Source organism: Solanum stenotomum, chromosome 3 (genome assembly GCF_019186545.1).
Source record: "Solanum stenotomum isolate F172 chromosome 3, ASM1918654v1, whole genome shotgun sequence".
Taxonomy (NCBI): Eukaryota; Viridiplantae; Streptophyta; class Magnoliopsida; order Solanales; family Solanaceae; genus Solanum; species Solanum stenotomum.
In genome coordinates this window covers 5,008,204-5,031,723 of record NC_064284.1, presented here as the reverse complement: position 1 = coordinate 5,031,723, position 23,520 = coordinate 5,008,204, and the positions used below count along the sequence as shown (strand labels likewise).

General features: G+C 32.4%; 2 protein-coding genes across 7 annotated transcripts; both read right to left on the bottom strand.

Annotated features, from left to right (window-relative positions):
* Window positions 1-823: 823 nt before the first annotated feature.
* LOC125859296 (ubiquitin receptor RAD23b) lies at window positions 824-5,372 on the bottom strand. 2 transcript variants are annotated; one of them, XM_049539002.1, is made up of 12 exons: window positions 5,179-5,372; window positions 3,169-3,330; window positions 2,965-3,003; window positions 2,744-2,799; window positions 2,628-2,672; window positions 2,337-2,514; window positions 2,108-2,245; window positions 1,967-2,032; window positions 1,721-1,768; window positions 1,527-1,636; window positions 1,171-1,249; window positions 824-1,073 (listed from the first exon to the last, which is right to left on the bottom strand). In XM_049539002.1, exons 1-12 carry the CDS (start codon window positions 5,242-5,244, stop codon window positions 957-959), a joined length of 1,104 nt encoding a protein of 367 aa, XP_049394959.1. In that variant the 5' UTR covers window positions 5,245-5,372; the 3' UTR covers window positions 824-956. The 2 variants fall into 2 exon arrangements, with proteins under 2 accessions (XP_049394959.1, XP_049394960.1); XM_049539003.1 differs by having other exon boundaries at window positions 2,744-2,796.
* A 4,649-nt stretch (window positions 5,373-10,021) lies between these two features.
* On the bottom strand, window positions 10,022-16,998 carry LOC125859286 (uncharacterized). 5 transcript variants are annotated; one of them, XM_049538989.1, is made up of 21 exons: window positions 16,913-16,998; window positions 16,522-16,812; window positions 15,917-16,171; window positions 15,379-15,503; window positions 15,096-15,140; window positions 14,918-14,999; window positions 14,772-14,840; window positions 14,527-14,697; window positions 14,341-14,406; window positions 13,397-13,465; window positions 12,976-13,119; window positions 12,838-12,896; window positions 12,514-12,693; window positions 11,759-11,865; window positions 11,510-11,607; window positions 11,166-11,207; window positions 10,809-10,931; window positions 10,681-10,729; window positions 10,545-10,594; window positions 10,368-10,429; window positions 10,022-10,282 (listed from the first exon to the last, which is right to left on the bottom strand). In XM_049538989.1, exons 2-21 carry the CDS (start codon window positions 16,678-16,680, stop codon window positions 10,219-10,221), a joined length of 2,019 nt encoding a protein of 672 aa, XP_049394946.1. In that variant the 5' UTR covers window positions 16,681-16,812; window positions 16,913-16,998; the 3' UTR covers window positions 10,022-10,218. The 5 variants fall into 5 exon arrangements, with proteins under 5 accessions (XP_049394946.1, XP_049394945.1, XP_049394947.1 ...); XM_049538988.1 differs by lacking the exon at window positions 16,913-16,998 and having other exon boundaries at window positions 16,522-16,864; XM_049538990.1 differs by lacking the exon at window positions 16,913-16,998 and having other exon boundaries at window positions 11,510-11,604; window positions 16,522-16,863.
* Window positions 16,999-23,520: the final 6,522 nt, after the last annotated feature.

The following is a 23,520-nucleotide window of genomic DNA, read 5'->3' as shown; positions in this document are numbered from 1 at the left end:
GAGGGTCTTTCGGAAACAACCTCTCTACCTCCACGAGGTAGTGGCAAGGTCTGCGTACACTCTACCCTCCCCAGACCCCACCTAGTGGGATTTCACTGGGTATGTTGTTGTTGTTGTATCTATCCAAGAAATATAATTAGAGAAATTTATATATGTTACCTATCCAACAAATATAAAATAATTCTTTTTATACTAAGAGGTGCTAGCGTTGTTTCATATGGTGGTGCATGGCAGAACATCCTATATATCAATGAATGCCGTTTAAAGAGCAAACAACCACGCCGTGTAAATTCCATGATTTTTCATAAGTAAAAAATGAAACAAAATGTAAGTTGAAAATGCATTAGTTAATTTAACCATGATAATTCATTTTTCTGTAAAATCTTAATTGTGTAATAAAGTAGTCACACTGGAAGCTTTTGATAGAAATGTCTTCTACCGTACAATTAAACAACGTGAGACCCAAAGGTTCTTGCAACGTACTGAATATCAGATGGTTAAGCATGTTGAAATGCACGCTTCACCTATTGATAGATTGGCCATCTTTGATGATGACTAAAGATTGCAGGGGTTGTTTCATCAAAGATGAACTTCAAAGGAAGTCCTAAAGCCTAATATATATTTTTCGAGTACTGACTATGAGTATATATATATATATATATTAAGAGGGGTTAAAGTCCTCATTAGCTAAGATGCTTTAAGAACTGACAAAGTCAATCAAACTTGCATAGAAATGCACCGAGTTGCGTCTAAACACATGGGATTTTGATCTTGCAAGCAGAGTGTATATGAGAAGAAGAAGAAGAAGAAAAGCTAACAAATTAAGCTTCCCAATTGGGAAGATCAATTGGATCCAATAATTTTAAGTAAAACCTCCTTTACAAACAATCTCGAGTACTAAAAACAGTTCAAGACCTGTTTGTGTACCAAAGAATATTGCTAGCATATTTTGCCACTTAATCTTCGTAATCTCCTGCATGCTCCAACAGATAATTGGCGGCCAGTTCCTCGTTGCGATCACAAGCCAAAAAAGCTTCAATGACAAGAGCTCTATCAAAACCCATTGCTTCCAGCTGCAAATGAGCAAACAAATTAGTTAATGAACATTACAAAATATCTATGAACAGCTGCAATTCTTAGAGATACTAAGGTTAAAGTGATGTCTCATACCCGCTCAATCACCTCCTGTTCTTCTGGAGTGACACTAACTGTGTGGGGAATCTCTTGCTCAGCCTGATCAAACATGTCCCTAAAACATAGAAATTGAAAAGCACTCAATGATTCATATGTATCAGATTTGTATCTTAAATCTCAAAGCCAAAAACAGCTTTTCTCTCTTTCCTTGTTCCCTAAGATTTTAAATACAAACATGATTTAGGACGGCTCCTTTTATACTTGACCACAATATAATTGAAAATAAAACATATTTCAGTTTGGAGAGGAGAAACACTAGGAGGATCATGACAATATATAAAAATGATGCTTCTAACTCTAGGTTGGCAAATAGCACACAGTAAGCAACTAACCCGTCAGAACCATCCACAGGTTCATTGATTAATTGAAGAAACTCTTGATCATGCTCTTGTATAGATCTTAAAAGTTGAGGATTTTGCTTTCCTAGTTCCTGTAGCATAGGCTACAATAGAACATCCAACTTGTACATTCAGACAGAGACAACACAAGAAACAAAGCAAAGAAAATAGTGAAGAACAGTAATTACCTGTAAAATTTGTGGGTTAGCTTGAACCATGGAACGTAAAGCTTGGAACTGAAACAAATAACAAAAGAACCATGAGTTGCAGAGGATTACAGGTGTAGAGCAACTTATACACAAGAAATATCCAGAATAAACTTATGAATTGGAATGATGAAAGAGTCAGAGGTAATCTCATTAATTCAAATCAGGAGTCCAAAAGCTAGAACTAAAGACAAAAGCGAAAACGAAAATCTAATGATCAGAACCCACCTGTTGGTTGTTCCTGAGGAAATCAAGGGATCCAAGACCAGCACCGCCAGCACCAGCAACGTTCTCCTGTAATGGCTCTAGCTTAGATAACCACATAAGGAGAAGGACAAAATACTATTATTAAGGGAAGCTATGGAAGACCTGAGGAAACAAATTTAAAGGAGCAGAATTAGGTGCGCCAGAAGAAGGTGCAGTAGGCGCAGCAATAGGTGCAGCAGCAGCAGAATTAACTCCACCCCGGGCTACCGGTACAGCAACTTCTGCTGTTTCAGGAATTCCCTGTAAAAAAAAGTCCCTGTCAAAGCACAAAAGACAAACAAACTTGTGCATCCCTTTCACCTTTTTGAAGTGAAGTAGACCCGGAACATACTGAATATAAGTAATCAACAGCTCTTTCAGGATTGTTATAAGCAGCTCGAAGTGCACGAGTAACTGTCTCTTTGTCCCAGCTGCCACCACCCATATCCATAAGTTGTTGTATAGTTTGCTCGAGACTATTGCCAGCAACTAGATTTGATGCAGCTTGACTATAATCATCAGCTGGAAGACTGCAGCTATGTAAAAGATGTATTAATTTCTTTACTTTCTTAAACTTTGTGTTGAGTCAAACTAAGACAAACAAAATGCAACAGATTTCTAATACACGGGAATAATTTTTTACCTAGCAGCCGCAGCATCCGAAGCTGACACAACATCTTTTGGGACCCTACACATCATTTACATCATCAGGGGCAGATCCAACATAAGCAATAGTAAATAGTGAAAGTTGCAACTCACTGTGATGGCGGAATCACTTCAGGTGTTGTAGTAGGATTTGCGGCAGTAGCTGGCTGCTGAAAGAAAGAATCCAGAAGGTAATTATCAGAAACCAGACGAACAAAAGAATTAAGATGGTAAGTATCAGAAACCAGACAAACAAAAATTAAGATGGTAATTCTCAGAAACCAGACAACCAGCCCGTTGAATGAAATCCTGAATGGTTAATTTGAACACAATACCTGAGCAGATGTTGTCCCACTTGAGCTAGCAGTTTTGCTCTGCAAAGAACACATAAATAGATATAAGATCAAGAAACACATCCTGTTGGAGTCACAGGTTTAGCATTGGAGATATCAAAACTCAATCAATTAGGGGCAATAAAAGTGTAAAGTTATAGGCTGAAAATTTACAAGTAAAGGGAATCTGAAGATCTATAGACATACCTTGCTAAGCATGACAACAAGAAAACCATCCTCAGAGACATTGTTTTCCAATAGTGTACTTTCGTCCTTCAGCACTTTACCATTGTGAATCAGCAACTGCTGCCCACATGGGTAATTATCTTTTCCTTGTACATCTTCAATGTTCTTCTTGACTGCCATAATCTACAAACACAAGATATCCCATTACATAACATAGAAAATAATTTTTAATGACTAACCAATTAGGAGTAGGCCCCAACATTTATAGTTCAAAGCAATTAAATGATCTGAGATCTGGAAACTAGACTTGTAAGGTTTTGATAAATATGATGCATTCTGAAGTTATACGAACGAGATAAAACTAAAAATTGGCCCCAAGTTTAGGCTTTGAATCAAAATAGTCCCTTATATATTTGTGGAGCACTAATAGTCCTCCAAGTATACAACACATTCAGTCATTGGTAACCTTTTCTGTCTAAGACTAGTGGAGAGGACATGTTTGGCTCATATGTCTTGCTCCCAATCTTTTAAAAACAAGAAAGAACCGATCAGGAGTACTAGCCACAAGAAAGGGAAGATTTACAGATTTCAATAAGCAAAAAAGCTAGTCACAGTTTCTCCAATTCATCAGATTAACTTCTTTTTATTGCTGCAAAGAAACAACATGAACCATTCGAAGAGTTGGAGTTGTCTTACTATTCCTGACATTACTTTTTTTCTTTTTTTGGATTCCCAACATTACTAAATGAATAAAATCATGGGTATTGAATTCTCGTAGCCCTGTTAGTTCTCGGTATTGGAGGATGGTTGCTTATTTGTCACAAATGAACCCAAGAATACCAAGTAATCACACCTGGTCATGCTACGTCTTCTATACTCATCTACAGCTGAAATTAATTTGCTCCTCCTCCAGTATCCTAATAAGCAGTGAAGTATAATAACACTTTGAATCTAGAAAACAGAACCCAAATCCAAATGATTCAGATCTAGTAAAATGCATTGATAGAGACAAATAACGAGAGGAAGGTGTAAAATTTATGAGGTATCACCAAAACAAAATTTCCTAAGATACGGCCACTTTCACCCATTTTTCCCTTCATTAATCCCAAGTTATCATTCCATCCGTGGTTAAATCCACCATCCTTTCCGCCGGAAAACCATCCCACTGGACACTGCTAGAAGCAATGGTGTGGTTAAATAAATCCACCATCCCTTTCGCCGGAAAGACCATCCCACTGGCCACTGCTAGAAACAATGGCGGATATAGGATTTTCACTACAGAAAAAAATGTAGGGCTTGGAATTTGAACTAGAAACCTCAAGGTGATTTTGAATCCCCTAAACCACTGAACCAACCTCTAGTCGTGTATTCAGGGGAATCAAAATCTATATATATATACATACCTAAAAAATAAAAATATTACCTTATATATAAGGTGTAATTTTTTGCCGAGGGGGTTCGAGTGAACACCCTCATCCCCTTAGATACGCCCCTGGCTAGAAGATGGATTGTTTCTTTTTAAGTTTTGGGGCTGGGCACGTGATTGGTTTCACGTTAGACTTTGACGGAAAAAGTTAGTAAAGACTAAAACTTGACCACTTATATATACGACAATTAGTGCGCCAATTATCATGTAACGGGTACTTTTGATTCAAATTCCAAACATAAAGGACAAATTTAGGACCTTCTCCAAACCAATAAGCTTTAACTAACCTAGAGATATAAAAAATTAAAATAAAAGGGTGACACATGACATCTAAACAACCAGGATTCTATAAAATTCTCATGAACTTGTCGTATTTACAGGTATCAGATAAGGCACAACCACAACACCATCAACAGCTCCAATCAAATAACCATTGTAGTAAGTGTTAAACCAGAACAAAATTGTGAAAGACGCACGCAATAACTAAAGTTGTTCTTTTTTGTTCATCAATGTTGTAATTATGTACATAAACACACACAAAAAAGGAAAAACGACTGCAAAATCATATAACATAGAATGAACGCAAAACAAAAAAAAAAACTAACCGTATCAGATGGCTGAACCCTAATTTCGAAGTGACTTCCCTTGAGAGTCTTCACAGTGAGCTTCATCCTGCGAATTAGGAGTAAAAAAGAGAGCTTTACAACAAGAAAGAAAAACCAAACCCTAGAAACTCCCAATGCTGGATCGGCTCTTACTCCTTTGCTTTACAAGTTTTTGGAATTTAAGAAATCGAGAATTTTTGCACTTGCCAAACAAATATATACAGCGCGTGGCTTTCACGTGACCAATTCGTAATGTTCCCTCAAGTGCAAGTTAACTCACTGATCGGCCCACTAACGAGCCCATTTATAGTTGGGCTTCTTACGTAATTGTCCAGGTGATAAAAACCATTTTCAACAAAAAATTATACAAAGCACATAGTATAATAAACAAATTACTTCTTATTCCTACTCTTTCATAAATTACAAAATTTTCTTTATTTTATTGTCTTGCAGATACTTTAATATGCAGGCTGATACTTTAATTTAGAAACTGTAATTATCAGTTCAATGCGTTAAAAAAGGGATTTTATCAGTTTAGTGCATTAAATAAGGGATTTAAAACAGAAATAATAATTGACTGCCACAATTCACGCATACGTTTCTTTCATCTACAAATCAGTCATTCATAAAACGATTACTGAACCAAAATTTCAAATTTTGAAATTCTCTCTTCCTGTTTTGTGAAAAGTTTTGGAAGGTTGATTCAAAAAAATTTGCAGCGCATTTTTTTGTGAAGATTTGTAATTAATATTTCGATCTTGTTAAGGCATCCAGGAATATAGGAAAGTGATGTTAGATACGAGCGATACAAAAGTGGTGGCATAGTGGTTGACGAAAATATTCATTCGTTAATCTTAATTCAGCAATTGCAACAGAATTGAGTGTTGATGAATAAAAAAAAATGGAGATTAGATACGTCGTAGAAGGTAATTCATCTCCATTGTGTATTCGGAATGATATGGGGTGAAATTGTACATAGAGGTGAAGAAACATGAGGTAGGATTCAATATGTATCCACTATACATTGATACATCGGATAAAAGTGATGAAGAGATACAAAATTTTGATGCAACAACAGGTGCAATTGTGTGTGTTGAAGGTGAAAAAATGGACGCAAAAGCTCTAAGCATTGTTGAATCGAAAATTTGTGATTCTTATTACATACCAGAAATGGACGTGAAAAATTATATATCAGATACAAATGTTTCTAATGTGGAAGTGAAACAATTGTATAAGGATAAGGAAACTTTAATGGATGTAATGGCAAAACACAAAATAAAGCATAACTTCAATTTTAGAGTTAAAAGATCTTAAAGCAAAAGGTATGTGATACTTCAATCTTATAACATTCTTCATTTTTTATAATTTATTTGCTATTATGTTGATCATGATACACAAATAAAATGTGTTACGTGCAATTGTAGGTGTTAGGTATCATGTTCATTTTGAGTTACTTTGCCTTACTTCTGGTTGTTAATGTATTAATTAAGAAGGATAGGTGTTTGTATTGTGTTCATTGGATACAATCAAGTATCATTTGCATTTTGAGTTACCTCTGTTTATTAAAGTATCAATTAAGAATGATAAGTGAAATCAGGTTAATAAGTGGATTTTGAATTTGTTATCTGATTTGTATATCAACAATATAAACTGAGTCGTCATCAAACTGTGTGATATATTAATATGTGTGCACATTACAATTTAACTAAAAGTATTTGTAATAATGTATGTTGTACTGTTATTTTATTTTTAATATTATGAATTGATACATTAAACCTGATCAAATAACAAATATATATGGTATAATTGTAGCTACGTATTAGTATGTTATTCAGATGATTGTTGTTGGAATTTGAAGGCATCTGTTAGGAAAAATACGAACATATTCAAAGTGAGATACTTCAATAGTGAACATACCTGTCCATTGAGGGATATGGTATTAAGTAAGGTACAGACTACTATTGGGTTTGTTAGTGGCATGACAACTCTAAAGTTAGTGAATCATAAAAGAAAACATTCTACAAACGATATAATTGATGATGTTAGGTTACTATATGGAGTTGAGATTTCTTACCAACAAACATGGCGTGCTAAAGAACGTGTATTGGAGATGATAAGGGGTAAACCTGCAGATGGATATAAACAGATGCCAAAATACATATATATGTTGGAAACTGTGTATCCAAATTCATATATACGGATGCACAAGTCGAAAAAAAATGAGTTTATGTATCTCTTCATATCATTAAGGCCAATGATGAGAAGGTTTGAGTTTTGTAGGCCTGTTGTTGATGATGCTTCACATCTTAGCGGAGCTTATCGATGGACATTTATATCGACAAGTACACTCGATAGGGCAGGTATGTCATGTTGTTTATTAATTTAATTTTTTAAGATAGTAATATAATATCCTGCAACAATTATGTATAAAGAATCATAATGTTGTGTGTTTTAATGTTAAGGTTGTATATTATAAATTGAATGAAATGTGTAAGTAAAGTTGGGTGGATGCAATACTGATAGGCTATCGCTCTCTTGTTTCATAATGTCTCGAGCAAATTCCACCTCAAATGGACGTTGTGGACCCAACAATTCACCAGTTTCGTTGTCTTTATATGCATTAAATGCTGCCCAATCAATTCTGTCGGTTTTATCAAAAAATCCACTATCTTGAACATATTTCATATTCTGCAATTCCATAAACATAAATGATGTTGATCAATTACTAAATCGATAAATGATGCATACAGAACTAAAAGGGAAAGGCCAGATATTGATACAAATATTATGTTTCAGATCATTTTATACTACATAATAACAATACATGACTGATACACAAAATCATATAGCTTTTGTATATACACCGACTTATATTTAAATATGATTCAAAATGTTAACTACCAGATCTATTATATTTTGTTTACGTATCATTCATTATTACAATTTATGAATATGATACATTGTACAACAAACAACCAACATATCATACTGTGAATTGAACGTCTATCTTAGATACAGTTCTCACCGAAAAAATTTGACAAAAAATAGTCTTTCATCTACAAATGTAAAAGGTATACTCAATACCAATATTTGACAAAACAATCAGTGTTTCTGGATAACAACTCCAAATTTCAATATATACAATAAAATTTTATTTTTTAACAATGTCTAAATTAAAAGCAAAAGAAATGCATCCCATGGATAGTGTTGGTCGAGAAATGGGAGGGGCAACCTTTCTACCCCTTTTCTTTTGAGTTTTTGCATCCTTTGCTTTAGATGATTCCCCCACTTCCTTTTTCGATTTTCTCTTCGTAGAAGTTTGATTTGCCATTAATGCCAGTGCATGCAAACTTTTAGACCTCTGTTCTGTACAGTTGGGGTCATCTGAATCAAAAATTTGATCATTGTTAGGTGTTATTATTTGGGAAATTTCAATATTAAAAGACGGATGATCCATTTTGACAACTGATCCAAAATCGATTGAAACACAGAAATTGATTTTGAAAGAAAAATAAAGAAGATGATATACCTATTTTGAACTTTGGACGGTTGAATTGAGATAGAATCGTTTGAAAATCAAATTGCTTTGAATTCGGTAACTGATTTGGTAGTGGGGAAAAATAAGAGGCGAGATTTTGGGGATGAGAAAGGTGGGTTTTGGGTTCTTTCAGAATAAAGTATCCGGGATAGAGGATTTGGGGAAAAATAGGAATTTTTAAATTTTTATGAAAGAGTAGGGATTAAACGATAATATGTAAACATAAGTAGTGTAGTTTAGTAATTTTGCCTTATATAAATAGTTATGTCATGTATTGTATATATATTATGTTGATATTAGCAGTATATATCAGATATGGTATGTATGTAAATTGTATATTTGAAATAATATTGCAAATGTAAATGGCATAGTAGTGATTTACATCACGTATAAAGTAATATCTTAATTTATATTATTACCAATCTTAGTGAACATATTTTTTTTTGTATGAATGGAAATTTCATTTTTTTCTTAATAACCATTAATTTTTAAATATACACCGTCTGACCGTCGTGTAATAACATACAAAGTAGACTAAAGAAATAAGCAACTATTTCTTCAGAAAAAGGAATAACTATGAAATCCCTGATTTTAGTAGACGTCATTTAATTATTTTATCTGTAGAATTTTATATTATGTTGAAATTGATCATAAACTCTGCTATTTATGAAGAAAAATGCAAAAGCTATGACAATTATGTAGCCAACTCTTAATTATTCCGAAATTTGACAAAACAACAATATTGTTTACTCATTTTAAGAATGAAACTGAAGGGAAATAGTATAACATCTTCACAAAATCGAACCAAAAGACAAGATTTAGAGTTTGTTTGAATTGACTTACTTTAGATGATTCTAAGCCGTTTTCTAGTGTTTGAGTAAAATAAAAGAATATTTATACATTTGTTTTTAAGCCAAAATAAGTTTAAAATCTCAAGTTATGTCTTTTGACTTATAAGTCATAAGTTATAAGCCCGTCCAAACAGGTTGTTTAAGATTCAAACACAATCAAGAATATACCAAACATGAGAGTGGAGAACTTCAAAAGTTCAGCTGACAGAAAAGACTATTCCGTGTCGGATTCCGCATCCGTGTTGGATTCTCCAAAAATACACTAATCCGACACACACCCATTGACTTTTTTTGAAGAATTTGAGCAACATAGCTACCTCCGGCCACAAATTTTCTCAGGCTGAAAGTAAATAAAATGGACTAACATCTTCAGGAATTCATTCAAATACAACAGTTGGTGTTATTATCAAGGACTGGGTTCTCTAAAGTTTGGACTAACATATACAAGAACGGGTCGAGTAAATGCAGTAAAATAATAAATAGAGATAATAAAACCAGCATCTCACTGCCTACTATAAACATAATGTACAAATCAAAATTATAACCTGCTGCTACTAATCATTTCTCCTTTACAGTTTTTTAATAACATCAATGTATGCCACTTGAGTCCGAACTATAAAGATTGTGATATCCCCTATGCAGTCTCCTATTTCAAGAGTTATTTTGAGCGTTTTCTGCTTTGTATTTTTGAAGTTCTTCTTGAGCACGTATCAACCTGTATATCAAGGAAATACTAGTTTCAATGGCAGAAGATACAATCTTCAATATAGGCATATGGCATTACTGAGTAACGATGATACCTCCACTGCAATTCAGTGTTTTCACTAATTAATTCCTTCTCTTTGTCATGAGCAACCTCCAACTACAAGAAATATAGGAAGGAGATATACTTTATATTGATACGAAAAAGGTGCAAAAGTCACTTAAATGGTTTTTATTGCAAATGGATGTTGAAAGACTATAATGCAAGCTCATACCAGCGATTTCTCCACACCAAGCGAATTTAATGGCATGCATCCAGCATCCACTGCAATGTTGGTAGAAAAGGATAAAAATGTGACCAACACAAAGGGATACAATAGATGAATTTCAATAGGCATTGATTGTTCATACCCGTAGTGTCTCCAAGGGCCACTTGCCTCATCAATCTAAGAATACTTTCCTGTTTAGGAAGGGGGAAAAGACGTTGGATAAACAAAAACTGAAAAACTAATGCGTCATAATGGTAGATCCATTCTTACCCTTTGAAGAATATTTGCCTCTAAAATACTCTGCAACGCTGGAAAATGGGATGATGTAAGAAGATTTGGTGGTGTAGCATCAAGTGGTAATGGTTGAGCAGCAGCAAGAGTTTGTGGCATCACCTACATGATCCATGACATTTGTTTAGGAAATTGCGATAGAAAATAAAAAAAGAGAAAAGCCGAACAGATACAACAGTGACATAGCAATGTCTACTTAGCCAATATTATAGTATTTGTATGAGCTAAGCGTTATTGAAAGGAAATAAGGAATTAGCTTACAAACTAAGCACTTAGTGAGCAAAAGAAATATGTCCATCCGTTAGAAAAGGTATTTAGAAAAATAGGGAAACCAACCAGCAAGCTCTGACTCTTGTGTAGCATTGGAGATGCACCTACCTGTAGGAAGAAATTATTTCTTGTGAGGAAGGATATCAATGTGTGTGCATATAATATATGATATATTAATCAACTACATCGCAATTCAAAAAAGCTAGTTGTGGTTGGTCATATAAAACCTCTGTATCTATTTCATTCAGTATCTAAAACATTACTGAAGACTGGTTTTTATGTTGACAACAGACTTGCTCATAATTGTCCTCCTTTATCTGTGTTTAGAATTGTGGTTGTGCTTTGCAAAACTCACATAGGTGGAGTTCCTAAATTTATTGCAAAATGAAAACTTAAATCTACGCATTTACCTTTTCCAAGTCGACATTCTCTGACGTAACTTTGAAACGTCCTCTTTGCTGAACAACATGACCCTTAGTCTTCTCATCAAAATCTTCACTGCTAGCTGCTAAATACAGTCTTGATTTAGCAAGAAAATATTAAAACAAAGCAAAACAAAACAAAAAAAAGAATATGCTGAAAAATTATTTCGTACAGAAACTAATATACTGAAAAATTATTTGTTAAGATCAAAAGCCATTAACAATCACGATACTTACCTGAGGTTCTACAATGTTTACTGATTACTTCAGTTGGTACATCATCTATTGTTTGAAGAACAGAAGTCCCATTGCAACTGGATACATTTTGGAATTGACTTTTATCACTAATCACAAAGAGTAAACAAGCAAATTTAGGAACTTGGAAAAAACATGGCACTGCTTAAATCGTGGATGTTAAACAAGCTAGCTAAGAATGTTGGCTATTAGAAGGTAAAGGAAAGTCAGAAGTCAATTATGCGATTTAATTACTGATACAATGCCCTAAAATTCTTTGTGTTAGTAAAGAACAAGCTTTAATCAAATGAATCAAACCACAAGGCAGACAGAGCTCCAGTTGAACAAGAGTACATTTCAATGTAAAAGTTCTTTGATTAGGTTCCTCTTTCCTCATTCAGTTTACGGATTGCCTTTTGCTTTCTTAGAACTTCCTGGCAGAAACCTTCTTCATCGACAATATTATTCATGGTTGTTTCTAAGTCTCACTTTTCAAATGAATAATGACACATACTAACAACTTCTTAATACAAGATTGATAATGTCAAAGAACTAGCTCCTTATCCAAACAAATCAATTAGCTAACAGCATAAATCCAAGTTAAAGAATTTGCTTGGAGCAAGAAAGGCTAAATTTAACAAGTTAAAAAAATGCTAAAACATTGGATATGGACATCATGCAGTAATGTTTCAGGAGGCTAAAAATCTATACAAATACCTCAAAAAATATCTCAAGTCATTGAGCAAATTGTGTCATACCTCTGGCGAGAATTTACAGGCATGCCCTCGAATAACTTTGCATCAGCCACTTGTTCACCTTTTCCCACCAAATTCAATTCCATGCGATTGTCATAGCATGGTGAAGAATTTTGTGAAAGTTGAGGATCATGAAATGAACCGGCAATGCTTAAATCATCATCAGATTTCTCACATTTAGTTCTGAAATGTTCAAAAAAGAAAAGGAATGTTTAGCTACAGATACTAGCAAACTTAATGATGTGCTCTTATTCTTGATATTTAGCATTAAAAATACATGATGAAAGAGTAATGGTAATAACTCTCAACATTGGATGGATGACATACATGTTATAAGCCACATTCTGGGTGGCAGGTGAAGGAGGGGCAGATGGATTGTTACTGTCCTGTTGAGAGATGTATCATATTAGAGGAAAGACCCCAAATTGCAACATATCATATCGAATAAAGGAGATAACAATATACAAATTCAGTAGCATCTGAATATTGACTTGAGAAGGAGAACTGATGCTGAAACTTATTTAGCTGTTTCCCTGGAATGTCAAGCCCAGACAGCGAATTCGAACTCCCACCTAGGTCCTTGTCACCAAGGATCTCCTCATCTGGAATCTAAAAGCGAAAACAATTGGAAAAAAAAGAAATAGTAAACACAATGCTCCTGAACTTGCTTTTGTTATGCTGATTAAGAAAAGATTTCCAATGTGGACAATCTACACGGAAATTCTTCATTTCATAGCAAATTTCACAATTTTCATTTGAAGAGGCCAATAAAATTGAGCTTGAGAAACTACCCATTAACCAAGAATCTCAATTTGTATACATTAAGAAACTAGCATATAGTTGAAAATACTGTGGTACATGTGCATCAGAGAATAGATTTATGTACCAAGGTAGCCTGTGCCTTCAAATCTTCAAGGTTAAAATTCCAGCTGCTAATCCCCCGTTTATATTCATTCTGCATATAGCATTGAGGCACAGTAAGATCTAATTTTCAAAGATAAAAATGAATTTTGCAATGATGTACCAAAATTAAGGTCTGCAAAAAGAATTTGAAGTGAAAATAGTAACGAAAAAAGTAAGGGAAACATGGCATGGAACAACTTCTAAAACAAGTGTCAATGCTTTAAGAAAAAACTCTTGTATTGCTATCCTGCTAGATGAAGAATAATTTCTTTTCTTTCTCTTATAAACTTGGGAGTAGGTATTCCCAAAAAAATTAAAGATACTTGTATCGGGGTTTAATAATCAATGTTATCAAACAATCACCTCGGAGTTCAGAAATTTCCTATAAGGTGGCCATCCTAAAAAATATAGGGAGTTTGAGTTCGCAGCATTAACTTAACACAAAGGGTAAATTTCTTAGGATCTAAAAAGTCCGTCTTTCAAAACTATGTTAAAATGCATTACCTTGATCAAAAAACATTTTAAGATATTATCTGGTTAACTAAATAAAATTCCTCTAAAAACACTTCTCCCCTTGCAACCTGCTAGTACCCTGTTTGTGGCTAAGCTCTTGAAAAGATTTTCCTACATCCATTTTGTATATCAAATTTTAAAAGCAGTTGACATATGAAAAATCGACTGGGATGAACCAGTGAGTCTAGTCGTATGAATTACTTACCTCTGGAAAATCCTACCTATCCTTTCTTGTTTGTTCCATTTATTTTCCATATATAAGCAATTTTAAGAAGAAAAACATCTCATTTCCTAATGCACGCTTAACGTAAACATGTAAGGTATTCATTATGCATAAGGCAATAAATAAAAGACATTATGTTATACAGATATCAAAATCTCAGTTTTCTCGTGAAATTGGTTATGACAGCAAACCTGTGATATTTCTTCTTTCTGCCCATCTGGTATCTTCTTTTGTGCTAGCATGTCTTCTTCTTTCCTCTACAATTAGGTTAGGAAAAACTATTATTAGCATAGAAATGCTGATACAATATTATCATCTGGATGAAGTATCATGTGGCTCTAAAGTGGGGAAACTCAGATTGAGGCACAACTAATCACCTTCAATGCCTTCATGCGATCTCCAAGTGCTGGCAAACCCTCCAACAGTGTTCTACCTATATAATCATTGGACCTTGCTTGCTTAAAGAACGGATGCTTCAGCAATTTTTTGGCTGAAGGTCGTTTTGAAGGATCTTTCACCAAGCAACTAGCAATCATTTGCTTAAAAGACTACAGAAGGAAAAAAGGAGTATAAGCAACGTGCAAATAACATTATCATTAAACAATCAATACTATTGAGTTACCTTTGAAAACTTCTTATCTCTCTCGTAATCAAGGCCAGGGGGTGCATTTTGCAATGTCATTAGTAAGACCTGATAAGTATAGAATATTGAATGCATTTTTATTTTATATTTAGGACTTCAAGAAAAGAATCACTAACAATATTCACCTTCATTGGAGGATATTTTGAGAAAGGAGCATGGCCGTGAGCAAGCTCCAATGCAGTTATGCCAAAGGACCAAATATCAGCTCTGTGAATGAAAATGGATAAAAAGAAAAAAGGATTTCCTTCAAATAGAAGTACACATTTAGGATGAAAACAGTAAATAATTAACCAGAAGCATTACTTGAAATCATAACCATGCAACTGCTCCATGACCTCCGGTGCCATCCTGTAAAAGAAATCTAAATTATGGAAAACATTAAGGTGCAATATGAGCGAAATCTTCATCAATATTTTTAACATCTTAGTTTTTAGATGTACACTTGCATGCACTTATTCTCAGCTTCTCGCCTGTCCACAGTAATTAGTACCAGAATAGATCAAAAGTTCGAAGGTTATCAACCATTGAATAAATCATGAAAACTTAGATAAAAATTCCAGAAGCATTCTCTTGGGTTAGAGCATACCAACAAGGAGTTCCAACAAATGTGTTCCGCATACGTTGCCTATCACCTGAATCAAATAAATAAGCAGAGACACCAAAATCTCCCAACTTTATTCCACCTCGTGAATCAATGAGAATATTTCCAGCCTGCAATAATCACACAAGTGCGTGATATCAACCTCGGCATGGTAATGGAAAGAATGTTTTTTTAAGAGACAGTTGGGTGTTCACATAGATGATTCCAACCATGAATTAGATTTATCCTTTATCATATTTCCATGGGATTTTAAGTGGAACAGGTATGCTAAAGTTTCTTCAAAGGAATCAATTTCCATGTTCAAATTCGAGTAACATTTACTGAAACTGTCAAACACCTGTATGTACAGATCATGTCTAGTGAAGCAAGTTTCAAATGGAAGTGCCAACACAAAATTCTTATTAATCGTCAAATAAGACTTGTAAAGTGAAACCTCATGAATTTATATGTTCTATCGTCTAATACATAAAAGAAAATCAGCCTATGCATTAGTAATGGATATACGCAAAGAAAATGGACTTACTTTAACATCACGATGGATGAAGCCATGATGATGAAGATATTCTAAACCCTTTAGAACTTCCCGTAATACTGTTGCAATGACGGTCTCTTCGAAGCCATCTGGATGAGTAGCCTTCAGTATGTGGAGACAGGAACCTCCAGCCATGTAAGGCATGATAACCCATAGGTTGTGATCACTAACAAATGAGCAATGTGATTTAAGAACATTGGGATGATCAACTAGGACCATTGTTTGTGCTTCACGCGAGATGTTATTCTGGATATGAGTTGCAAAAAAAGGAATCAGAAATTTAATTGATCCTATAATCAGCTTATCATCAACCAAAATGCCAGAGCAGCTAATTACTCGATTCTGGTATATATCTAGTTTTAATCTTTTCATTTTCAGAAGCTACTGATATAACCTAAGCTTCTAAGTATCAGCTAATACCAGCAAGAACTGAGGCAAAAATGTCGAATTTCATTTTTTTTTCATATACAATTTACCAGAAATGTAGAATTTTTCATTTCATTTTTTTTTTCTTATAAGCAACAAAACATGAGAATTTTGTGGCCGTCAAGCTAGAGATATACAGAATAGCTGGAAATATAATAGAGGAATCGTACCAAATCGGAATTATCGCGTTCGAAATCGAGGATTTTGATGGCAACAACTTCGTTGAGAGAAATACATAAGGCACGATGAACCGAAGCACTGACTCCTTGCCCTACCTCCTCGAAAAGCGTGTAATGCTCCGGTCCAATTGGATACTTCTTCTTGTCCATGATCTCAAAATCCCCTGCTCTATTACGAAGAAATATCCACACAACAAAATCGACTTCCAACTACTGAACGTCAAACAACACACGAATGCAGCTAGCTGGCGATCTACAAATCCGAATTCTACACAAATTCCTCTATCACAATCACAAAAAAAAAACACAAAATTCAATGCTCATCAAAAAAGTATAACAAACAGAAACAGAGCCTTTAGAAAGAAGAAGAAAAAAAACTCACGGGTATCAATTTCAGATCCATGGACAGAATTAATCAAATAAATAATATACCAAAAAAGCAAAATATGGTAACAAAGCAACCAAAATTAATTAATTTTTTAAAAAGGAAAGTTTATAAATATATGATATATTATAAAGTATAAGTATTATAATGGTTGAAAAAGAGTGAGAAGAAAGAAAAGTTGATGAGGAAGACGATGATTGTCTTCTCCGTTTTCTCGTGAGTGAGAGAAAGCGCGCTTAACGGATCGCCGAGAAAAACTTTTCTTTATTTTTTGTATTGCATATATCCCGCCACTTGTCTTTTCTCCGCATAATTCAATTTTTTCTTCTCCGATTTCATGTGCCGTAAACGGTACCAATGGATCTTCTAATGGTACAACTACCTTAAGCAACTAATTTACGAAGCAAATATATGGAAGTAAATAACTATGGTTAGGACTTTACTTAATCAATTTAATCTCAACCATTAATTTTAAACTATGACATGTGTCTCCAATCCAAACTAGAACTTGGGAAAAATGGAGAGAAGAGAAATGGAGAGGAGCCGAATCCGATAAAGAATACTCCCTCCGTCCCATATTAGATGGCCATATTACTAAAAATGTTTGTCCTATATTACTTGAGCACTTACTTAATTATGATATAATTAATTATTTTTTTCTCATTTTACCCCTACAATTAATATGACCTGAAGTTTAAACAATTAATATGACCTTTGGAAGTTTAAACAAAGGGCAAAATGGTAAAGTCTTCTAATGTATTAATGATTTCTTAATTACCGTGTAAAGTTGGAAGTGCTCATCTAATATGGACGGAGGGAGTATTTTATTTCGTAATTATTTGTAGGATTGTGAAATAATTTATTTCTAAATTAGTTAGTGGGTAAAATTTACATGCACCGGGTGTATACATCAATTCAATAGATGCATGTCATGTGTTTAAATTTATAGATCATTTTACTTAACCTTAATCAATTAACATGTGTTTTACTTCATTAAATCACATAATAATGGAAATTACATTAGTTTGGTGTATACACCCAGTGCAGGTAAGTTTTTTCCTTAGTTACTCTCTCCGTTTCACAATGAATGACCTAGTTTGACTTGACACGGAGTTTAAGAAAATAAAAAAGACTTTTGAATCTCGTGGTCCTATATTAAAATTATGTCAAATGTACAAAATTACTCTTTAATATTGTGGCCTTAAACATGCCACGTGAAAAGTTGAACTTAAATTATTATCAAAAAAAAAAATCATTCTTTTTAAAATAGACTAAAAATGAAAGGAGATCATTCTTTGAAATAGAGTGAATATTTCGTACTACTTTTATCCATGTTGAGTGTGAGATAATTGATTCAGGAATAATTTGTTTTTCAACCTAAACAAAGTCTTTAGTACACTCTCTATTTGATATACAGCTCAGTGATGAACGTGTCCAAAACGATAAACGGTCCAATAGTTGGACTCTGGTGACTGTTGCATAAGCCCATGGGCCTGCTAGGATTTTGGAAAGAAAAAGTAGAGGAGATATTTCATAAATACTAGAGCAACTTACAAAAATGACTATAGTTATAGGGTTATTGAAGTTCAATAGCTATAAATATGTTATTTACTAAAAATGACTACACTTTATGTCAACTTCTAGCTGCATGTTTGTATTTTTTTATTTTTTTATTATTTATACAATAATCTTACAATGTAATAAATAAGGTATGGTATGTTACCATAACTGCCAACCTTTTATTATGTCCCTAAATCACTCAAACTTCCATTATTAAATTACCAACTAATATTTACATATTGAATGCATATCCCGATTCATTCACATAATACAAATAGTAAGTTGTATTTTCATAAATACAATATATTCACAAAATACTAATTATAAAGGTATTCATAAAATTTTGAATATAAAAGAATATTCATGTCTTTTTCTCGCTGTATTTTTGTATATGTTTTTTATTTTTCTATTTATACACTAATACAGTTGTAATTACAATAACTAAATAAGAAAAATATATTACTTGTACAATTAGCATATGAATACTTTGAATTCAAATTGGTGTTTCTATTTATAAAACTTAAAGTATTAATATATCAAGTATACAAGTATTTATAAAAACTTAATGTATTAATACATCAAACAAGGTAACGTAGTACAATTTTAGCATATGAACACAACAATTTGGAAAATGCATGGATACACTGTTGTTAAATAAAAAATGAATACACCAATACAGTATACATATGAATACACTGTTGTTAAATAAGAAAAATGGAAAAACAATAGAATGTGTAGGTATCAAAGTGTAAGTGTTCGGTTGTATAAAAAATTGAAAAAGCCAACAAAATGTCAATCTCTTTTTTATCAAGTTTTTCCTATAATACTATTTATAAAAATATAGTATTAATGTATCCAACTATACTTGTATTGCCTAATCAACCTTTCAAATTGGATATATTACTTATGTATCCAAATATACTTGTATTCACAAATCACTATTTCAACTTGTGTTAATATTACAATACAATTGTCTATGTATATAAGTATTATACTATATACAAATTTGACAAACAACAAAATTCCCTCTCTACACTCTCTGCTAACAATGGTAACATAATGGCTCCAGCAGTAGAGGTGACACTCATCGCAAGGAGATATGCAATTTCACCATGGAAAGAAAAGTATAAAAGCAATATAATTTATGAAAAGCAAATTCTTCAATCAAAACCCTATAAAAATAGATGAAAATAGATGTATACAAATAAAATTTTCATAAAAAGGAGGAAAAAAATCAATTAGAAAATACCTAATGAATTCAAATCACAAAAATCGCTCCTAGAATCATACAAAATGATCTTGAATTGGAAGAAATTTGGGGGAAATACAAAAAATCTTTGATATAGGGATATTGATGAAAGAGAAAGTATTGATGAGGACATAATTAATTATAAGTGTAATAATAACTTTCCTATTTAATATTTATTTATATTAAATATATATATAAGAAAAACTGATTATTGGTATATAATTAACTTTGCTATTTATTGTATAGTTATATCCATATAACATAATAAAAATAAACTATAGCTATTTATTTTAAATGTATATTGATGTTTGCCATATTCTATAGTTTTTCCTAAATACTATACTCCTTATTTATGATCCTAATAACAAATTCGGAGAAAGGCCTAAAATATTTTTTAAGTAAAGAAAATGGAATAAAAATATCCTCCTTTCATTTTTGAGCTCCAAAATATTCTTTCATCCACTAATATGGACCTATATTACCCTTTTAGTTCACTCATGAATTTTTCATTGTAGGGATTGACTCTTCATCCGCCAACATTCAAGCCGAGAATAGATTTAAATATAGGAACAATTCAATCAAGATGAAAGAATTACGCCAAGTTTTAATTAACAGAACAAATACATTATTAGATACACATCAAGTGCAACAATGTTGAATACATATCGGGGTGCATATATATTTAGCTAAGACTTCATGTATTTGAGTTAAAATTATATGTATCTATGAGGAAAAAATCCATATGCTAAAAAAAGGGAAGAATTTTGAATTTTTTTACTTTTTCGGATTAATGATAAGACAAATACTACACACTCGTGATTTATCTCTAAATTCGTGTGTTTCAATTACATTCCAAATTTAGACACACATAATTATATGTATATGCTTACTATGTATCCGAGATACATGTTTTTGAATATAATGTATGAAATTGATACTTGATACATCAAATTAATACTAGATACATACACAAGATACATGAAATTAAAATTAGATCATATAAATAGATATATGAAATTCTATTAGGTCATATAAATAGATACATGAAATTAACACTAGACACATATAATAAATATACGAAATTAATACTAGATACTTCTATGATACATATGAATGTACTTGTATGATACTCATGTATCTAAGTGTTTAGTTTGTTGGATACATGATATATTGATAATAGATACATCAAATTAATGAATTTATAATTATTTTAAGAGTAATAAAATGAATTTAATCAAATTAAATGACCAAGATATAAATATTTTTGTCTTTTATTAATAATATTAATGAATTTATTATTTCAGAGAATAATAAAATAAAATTAATTAAACATATATACCCTCCTTGATTTATGCCTTATATTAGGGCTTTTATTAATTTAAATTTCTAGATATAATTGTCCATGTATTATGAAAATCCTCTCTAAATCATGCATGTTGGTTTGTTGTCGCGGTAACCTCCTTCGGTTCTGTTCGCAGATCAGGAACATTCCTTGGCTGCGAGTGTCTGGCCTCTCTTGCTACCACGGTAGCACCTAGTGTGGTCAGCACCAATCGTGTTCGGGCAACGAAGCTTACACTCATTCACATTGGTTCATCCTGCTCAATTACTCCTCTAATTAAGAAAATCAGTTACAATCAATTAATTTAAACAGATAAAATATGTATGTCGATTTTAAAATTATGCAGATACACGTATCTCGCGAATTTAAATTCATGTATCTTAAGCATGAAATATGGTAGATGAAGTAATATTTGAAACTATCGGGAATCTTAGTAATTAGGACCTAAACTAGTGAGATTTATGTAGTTTGCCCAAAAAATATCTAGCAATTTCTCACGATTTTTCCACTGAGAAATCACGATAACGCGTTGCTAAGATAAGTCTTGATCAATATCACATAAGAAATCCTGGGAATCACCAAGATTTTGCTTAAGAACAACCATGAGTTGCCCTAAGTTTTCTAAGAGAGTAGTTTCAATTTCTGACGTAGAAATTATTTTTTCCAAAATATTTTTAATAAGGTCAAAATTTAAAATAAAAGTCAGCCAATTAATTTACCAATATGGTCAAAATACATTTTGTGTATATGTCTCTATATTTAGTATAAAGTATATACAATCTATACGCATAATTTTAAAATTGAAATGGTGAAACCATTAAGGAGTTCAAATCTGAAATGGGCATGGCTATTGCTTAGCTAGGTCTTAGCCAACCTCATTGGCTAGTAATTCAATTCACCTCTCCCTACTATATCTAAATTTTGGAAATTCCTATAATAATATGCTGCAAAACGTTTATAAATTATAATAATTCATTGCAAAGGACAGAATTTAACTTAAGGGGATAAGTTAATAGACTTTGCGCCACAATAATTAGGAGAATGAATTTAAGGAGATTTGATTTTGTAGTTCTTTAGAAATTTTATTTTAGTTACATATTCTCTTTTCTTCTTTTTTACAAGAGATCAATAGGAAATAATATAACGGATCGGTAAATAAAATACATGAGAAGATATCATTATATTGTCAAAAAAATAATAATTCTATTCAAATGGTAAATAGGATTGGAATAAATATGTAGCAGAATTCAAGTTCAACAAGTTTTCTCTATAAGAAGAAAAACATGTTATATTATTATATTAATGAAATTACTAAATGCTCCAACATTTATATGAATTTAATTAATGACAATAAAGAGAAAGAAACAAAGCAATAAAATCATATATTTGTAAACTACGTAAAAAGTACTATAAATCAAAATAATTCATAATTCATAATGTTTGAAAAATTTATAAAAAACTTACAATCAAAAAAAAATTTATTTGAATCTCGAAATTCGAAAAGTGCCACAAACGGTGGGAGTACTAATGTGTCAAAAGGTCATCTCATTAACCACCCATTCAATAATAATCACTTGAACTCAAAAGTCAAATTTCTAATGAAAAGAATTAAATGGCTATTGAATAAAAGTATCAATACTATGCTGTACCTTTTAAATAACAAAAATATTTTGCAACTTGAAGATTAGAAGAAACAAAATACAGGAAGGCACAAGTGCTGGACCAGTGGGGAACTGCCAAGTGTTACTCAATTATTTAAGGGAAAGTCAGATAGATTAAGAAGTTTTGTGTAGCTTCAAATAATAGTACGTGTGATTCATGGACCACTAAGAAATTAATTATATATCGTGGAATCATTGAGTTCACTCCAAATTTGAGTCTAAAAATATATTTATTTTAGTTCTGAGGGTTTTATTAATTTTCTTATGTTAAACATATTCGTTATAAGTTCAGATTAATATAGTTAAATTTTGGATATCGAATACTTCAATGATAAAATTTGACATACAATATTCATGAATAATATATCCACCATGCCCCTATTGCTTTCTCCTACATGTTTCAATTATGAAACATCATCCTACAAAAGTAGCATCCAACTTTTGTGAGGCTGTTAGGTAAGAAAATGCAGTTAGGCTTATGGTCCCCTCTCCAATTTTTTGGTCCTTATATTCAGACAGAGCCAGATAAGATTGAGGGGTTCAGATTTAACTGTTTATATATGATTAAAATTATTTTTTATGCATATAAATAGATGTTGAACCACATTCAACCTCTTCGTGTGTTTGAATTTTCATATTTTGAACAACTTTAGTGAAAATCTTGGCTTCGTTATGGCTTACCTCTACACCAAATAAATTTTTTAAAAAAAGTGTCTTTCATTTCATTACTATAGCTGTTTAATTAACATAATATGCTTTATTAGTCCACATAAATGCTGCTAAGATAATTTTA

Coding starts and splice junctions, on each gene's coding strand:
- LOC125859296 (XM_049539002.1), bottom strand. CDS start 5,244: ATGAAGCTCACTGTGAAGACTCTCAAGGGAAGTCACTTCGAAATTAGG. Junction 3,004..3,168: donor TTGTTGTCATGCTTAGCAAG/GTATGTCTATAG, acceptor TGTTCTTTGCAG/AGCAAAACTGCTAGCTCAAG. Junction 2,800..2,964: donor GTGGGACAACATCTGCTCAG/GTATTGTGTTCA, acceptor TCTTTCTTTCAG/CAGCCAGCTACTGCCGCAAA.
- LOC125859286 (XM_049538989.1), bottom strand. CDS start 16,680: ATGGACAAGAAGAAGTATCCAATTGGACCGGAGCATTACACGCTTTTC. Junction 14,407..14,526: donor ATCGCATGAAGGCATTGAAG/GTGATTAGTTGT, acceptor ACCTAATTGTAG/AGGAAAGAAGAAGACATGCT. Junction 10,595..10,680: donor GGCCCTTGGAGACACTACGG/GTATGAACAATC, acceptor CCAACATTGCAG/TGGATGCTGGATGCATGCCA.